Source organism: Littorina saxatilis, linkage group LG6, assembly GCF_037325665.1.
Source record: "Littorina saxatilis isolate snail1 linkage group LG6, US_GU_Lsax_2.0, whole genome shotgun sequence".
In the NCBI taxonomy this organism is placed as follows: Eukaryota; Metazoa; Mollusca; class Gastropoda; order Littorinimorpha; family Littorinidae; genus Littorina; species Littorina saxatilis.
The window spans coordinates 8,877,841-8,883,840 of NC_090250.1; the positions used below are offsets into that span (position 1 = coordinate 8,877,841).

At 45.8% G+C, this 6,000-nt stretch overlaps 1 protein-coding gene across 1 annotated transcript in view; it reads left to right on the forward strand.

Moving 5' to 3' along the window:
- LOC138968419 (cytoplasmic dynein 2 heavy chain 1-like) overlaps positions 1 to 6,000 on the forward strand; it is a 124,884-nt gene that overhangs the window by 92,247 nt on the left and 26,637 nt on the right. The window contains exons 57-59 of the mRNA XM_070340997.1: positions 600 to 813; positions 2,099 to 2,350; positions 4,935 to 5,033. Coding sequence (XP_070197098.1) covers positions 600 to 813; positions 2,099 to 2,350; positions 4,935 to 5,033 — 565 coding nt within the window. The remainder of the gene's footprint in view (positions 1 to 599; positions 814 to 2,098; positions 2,351 to 4,934; positions 5,034 to 6,000) is intronic.

Sequence of the window (6,000 nt, forward strand, 5' to 3'; positions counted from 1 at the left end):
GTTCGGCGAGGGATCTATTTTCCACAGTCAACTTTGTGCAGACTCTCCTTGGTGGCCGAACACCCCTGTGTGCACGCATGCGCACGATTAAGAACCCAAGTTCACAGCGAAAGTCTCAAGGCTTGGAAACATGAATACACACATGCAGGAGAAACAAAAAAAATGTGAAGCGCCGTACTGTATGGCAGCTAGCTTTACCCAGTGAGAAAGCTGCCCCAATGTTATCCTTTTCCTTAGCCTGACTCTCTCTAATCCCTCTGCTCTCCTTTGCTAGGGACCGGCACGGTTGGCCTAGTGGTAAGGCGTCCGCCCCGTGATCGGTAGGTCGTGGGTTCGAACCCCGGCCAGGTCATACCTAAAACTCTAAAATTGGCAATCTAGTGGCTGCTCCGCCTGGCGTCTGGCATTATGGGGTTAGTGCTAGGACTGGTTGGTCCGGTGTCAGAATAATGTGACTGGGTGAGACATGAAGCCTGTGCTGCGACTTCTGTCTTGTGTGTGGCGCACGTTATATGTCAAAGCAGCACCGCCCTGATATGGCCCTTCGTGGTCGGCTGGGCGTTAAGCAAACAAACAAACAAACAAACATCCTTTGCCAGGAACCTGGAAAAGGCGGAAGCGCGCATGGCTCGCCTGGGTCAGGCTCTGGGGGACGTTGACCGCAAGGTGGCTGGACTGAAGCAGCGCTTCGAGAACCTAACCAAGGAGGCGGCCGAGCTCAAGATCAAGCTGGACAGGGAGAACGAGACCATCGAGGCGGCCGAGACCCTGGTCACCAAGCTGGACGGAGAGCACAGGCGCTGGAATGAGCAGGTTTGTCATGGAAGATATTTTGCTCTCAGAAGAAACAAAGCAATACACACACTCAAAAAGCAATCAAGGATACTCACATTCACAGCACAGGCGCTGGAATGAAAAGGTTTGTTATGGAAGATATTTTCTTTCAGAACAAATAAAGAAACACACACTAACAAAAACAATCAAGGATACTCACATGTAGAGTACAGGCGCTGGAATTAACAGATTTGTTGTAGCTATAGTTTGAGGCTTCCAAGATCCTATCGTCAAAATTAGGTGGAGAGCAGAAGCGCTGGAATGAACAGGTTTGTGGCAGTAACCCGCTTTAACCCCGTAAGTGTAAGGTCCAATGCCGTATATATATATACTGAGTGAATCTCAAACGGTCTCTCTTCATTCTCAAACAATCAGACTATAAACAATAACATGGCATAAATGTTACTATTTAACTAACAGTACTTGTGTTATGGTTGCCCATTCGTGTCTCGTTTTCTTTTTATCCCCCTCTTCTTTTATATTGTCGAAAAGTCTGTAAGCTTAACTCATTCGCTGCGTGTCGGAACTGGAATTCCGACACCTGTGTTTAGCGTTGGCTGCGTGCCGGTACTTGAGTTCCGACGGATATCACGAATTTTTAACGGTGTAAACGGTCCTGCTGACCAAGGGAAACAACCCCTGCAATGAACTTCTATCTGTCTACAGTGGTACCATTCACTGTAAAGAGTTCTTTCCCTTAAATTGTTGGGATTAATAAAAATTTTGTTGACGGTGTGCGACCCACGTGTTTTGACTTTTCCAAGATGGCGGATCGTTCTGCTGATACGTAGTAACTTGAAAAGAGTGCTAGAACGTGTTATTCAGTACGGTTCTGATCTTGACCTCAGTGATGATGATAGTGGAGATGATATTTTAGATTCTGGTGACGATTTTGTGCCAATGGACGATCATTTGGGTGATGATTCGGGCAATGCAAGTGTCGATCATGACATTGTATATGATGAACCCATGACGTAGAAAGTTTTTTTGTTTTGCTTCAAATTGGATATTTTGCCTGGATATGAAGACAACAAAAGGTATGTACTTTCAAATGTTTCATATATTTTCTAAAAGAGTAAGTTCCAAACTTTGCAAAAACATAAGGTATGTAAGGTTATCTTGTGTTGTTGATTTTTAATAATTTTTTCAAAATGGCTCTAAATTGCGCGTTGGCAGGGAACACAGGGGAAATTTAGACGCGCAGCGAATGAGTTAAAAGTCAATAATTAATAAAATAAAAAAATAAAAAAATCTATCCTATCAGGTTGGGGAGCTGACCAAGGAGCTCCAAGAACTCCCCAAGAGGGCGCTACTGGGAGCGGCTTTCATCACGTACCTTCCCAGCGCTCCCGAGGACCTGAGACGCGAGCGACTCAAGCTGTGGATGGACACGATCGGCATCACACACTTTGACCTCCGGCGCTTCCTGAGCACGGAGAGCGAACAGCTGACCTGGAAGGGGGAGGGGCTGCCGTCCGACGAGCTGTCCATGGAGAACGCTCTCGTCATTCTGCAGGTGGGTCTGGTGTGGTGTGTGTGTGTGTGGTTAATTTAAAAAAAATTTATTTTATTAATTTCTATTTATTTTATTTAAAAAAAAAAAAAAAAATTTTTGGGGGGGGGGGGGGGGGGGGGGTTTGAAGGGGGTAGAAAATGAGAAGGAGGGATCATCTCACAGCAGGTGAGGACTCAAAAAAGATTAAAGCCAAGACTTAAGATTCCAAAATCAGGAACGGAGAAGAAGAATACGAAGATGCAAACAAAATCAGACGGTGAGGATTGAAGCGTAAACACTGGAGATATCTGTTATGTACTGGGTTTGAGATATCGCTGTTATATACTGGGTTGGTAGTGTTGTGGGGTGAGGGGGGGGGGGGGTGTAGCTGGGGGGGGGGGGGGGGTGCTTGTGTCATCAAAGAGAAAATAACAAGAACAATAATAGCAACACTTTACTGTTAATTTAAATGTTACATTAAATTGGAAAATTCTCAATGACACATATATCCTGCCCTCTTCTCGTTTGTCAGAAGACAGATGTATGGAGCTGGATTATTGTGTAGTTTTTTTCTTTTCCTTAAAATGTTTTATTTTTAGCTCCAATTTACTAAACTTTCCATATAGTTTTCATGTGTCGCATCTTAATTAAATATGCCTTCTGCAGATGAATGACATTCCTATCGGGGTAAGAAGTTTGGGAATGGCGGCAAATTCAGGTTTAACAAAGTGTTGGTGAATGTGGTTTATGAGTGTTGGTACCAACAGAACTAACCGGAAAATCCCCTTAAGATTTTAGTCTTTTAGCTTTCCACTGGGAGGAAGCGACCTGATTTTCCCAGCATTGGGATAGTAAAGTAAATGAAATGAAATATCATGACCTTGTTGGTATAGATCTTTGGTGGGAGTGATGAAGTGCTGTTTTTGAGTGGTGCTTGTTTCAGCAAGTCATTTTGGATTGAATCATATTAATTTGCTTATTTTCTTGCTGTGTGCATGCTTGTGCCTTAGGTTGTGGAGTGTGTGTGTGTGTGTGTGTGTCTGTCTGTGTGTCTATCTGTCTGTCTGTCTGTGTCTCTGTCTGTCTGTGTGTTTGTGTCTCAGTCTGTCTGTCTGTCTGTGTCTGTCTGTCTGCCTGTGTCTGTCTGTCTTTCTGTCTGTCTGCGTATGTGTATGTGCTCATGCATGCCTGCTTCCATACGTCTGCCTGTCTCTCTGCATAACAGTCTGTGAGTGTTATCTGCTTCTGTTTTCACCATATTTTTTCTTGTGACAGGAGGGGATAGGTTCATATTTAAGTTAAGTTGATTGGGGGGGGGGGGGGGGGTGGGGGGGTCGGTCTGAACAAAAAATGTAATTGGTGAGTTTCACAAATTGTATATTGCAGAACTTGAAACAATATGTCAATTATATTACCAGTTGCTACTAAGTTTGCTGCACCTGGGCTATTTTGTGAGCAAGAGCTGTGATGCTATTCCACTTTAGGTCACCGCTAAGTTGTTTTTATTGATGACAACACTAATGCTATTTGACTGTCTCAGGCATGGTTAGAGTGAACGCTTTTGTGCTTTTCTGTTTTGCATCAATTCCTGACATTTTATGAATACAAGCTTTGTCAAGGTCACAACTTTTGCCACTGTTTAATGAATTAGAGCTTGGGTGTTACCAAGATTCCTCTCATATACAGTGGGGATTAAGACTTACCGCTGTTTTCAGGCCTCGCTTTCTCATACATTGCAATATCATTTCAAAACCACTATGTAAATGTACCTCGATCCATCTGAGACTTCCTTAATTCTTTTTAAGACCTTGTTTTCTGAAGTCTTTGGAGGTCTGGTGGTTGTACTATATGTACTATAGCAATGAAAAATGTGTCTTCCTCATTTGAAGTCATTTTTTTTTATCAGCAGCGGAATCTGTATCACTTTCAAGTAATGGTATACAGTGGAACCCCCTTTTAAGACCTCCACAAATCAGAAAAGCAGGTCTTATGGCCATGTTGGGTTTGATGCGTGCATGCCTGGTTTTCTCCTGTAGATGGGTGTCGGCACAGAAGGTCTGCCCGCTGTCCTCGGCCAACATGCTCCGTCTTCATGGCAGCTCAGGTTTTTTATCGAGGTTCTCTCCTCTAGATCCGCCGTGTTTCGCCTAGGGGCTTGCGCTGCCTAGTTGATAGGGTCACCTCGTAGAGGATGTGGTCATAGACCACGCACAGTTGGTCTTGGGATAGGGAAACGTTATGCTAGTCCGGAGGGATTACGCCACAAAGGCCACCTCGCGAAGACCCAGGGTCCTAGACTAGGGAGGTCCAAGGGGGAGCACCGGGAGGGCTACCCCTCTACCCGCACCTCCAACACAATCCCTTCCCCTGGTAGCTTCATCCCCAAGGAGGAGACAGAGCTACCTGCAACACCCCATCAGGTCTTATAAAGGAGAGAGTTTTAAAATGGGGGTCATTTTACAGAGACTATAAACAGAAAATCTGAGAAAACCAGGTCATAAAAAGGAGGGGGTCTTGAATTGAAGGGTCGTAAAAGGGGGGTTCTACTGTGTATAGAATGTGTACAGTATACCCGTAAAGAAACTTGAATTGATTGGTATGGCAGAGTTCTCTGCGGCCGTTCCTGGTGGACCCATCGTCACGGGCAACAGAGTGGCTCAAGGTGCACATGAAGGACAATCGTCTGGAGGTCATCAACCAACAGGTCAGCTAGTCTGTCTGTCTGTCTGTCTGTCTGTCTGTCTGTCTGTCTGTCTGTCTGTCGTGTCTGCACGTCTGTTTGTCTTGTCTGTCTGTCTTGTCTTGTTTTGTCTGTCTTAACGGTCTGTGCATCTGTCTTGTCTGTCCAGGGCCAGACTACCGGGGGGGTTATGGGGGTTGCGCAACCCCCCCCCCCCCCCCCTAGCCTAAACATGTACCTTACTTATTTAATTTTTATTTTTATTATTGCTTATTTTATGCCGTTTCATGCAAGGAGCGACCATTTTCCTATCTCAGAATATGACCTACCCGTCAGCTTCAGGGGGCTTCGCCCCCTGACCCCCACAACGAGGGGGGTGGGGGGTGGGTTCTAGGGTTTCCGGACCCCCCCCCCCCCCCCCAGCCAAAAAATAAAAATATTGAATGAGGTATACATTTCTTTATTTTACATTGAGTTTCAATTTTTGGGGTATTAATCAGTGACAAAATCTGCTGCCTGAAACTGGTAATGATCATCCTCAGAATGCACCAGATTGCACCATTTTGCATCCTTTTTTTCAAAATTTTCCGGGGGGCATGCCCCCGGACCCCCCTAGCAAGCTAGGCGCTTCGCGCCGTCGGCTCGGCGCTTCGCGCCTTCACACCCATATCTTCACAATATACTTTTGAAAAAAACCAGTCATAAAATGAACTGATCCGCCCCTGCCGCCAGGGGGGACATCCCCCTGGGCCACCACTGGCAACCCCCCCGGCTCTTCGCCTAGTCCGGCCCTGCTGTCTGTCGATGTGTCATTGTGTCTGTCTGTCTTATCATAATTGTCTGTTTGTATGTCTGGCTGGATGGCTTGTTGGTTAGTTGGTTGTTTGGTTGATTGGCTGGCTAGCTGTCGGTCGGTCGGTCTGTCTGTCTGTCTGTCGGTCTGTCTGTCGGTCTGTCGGTCGGTCGGTCGGTCTGTCTGTCTGTATGTCGG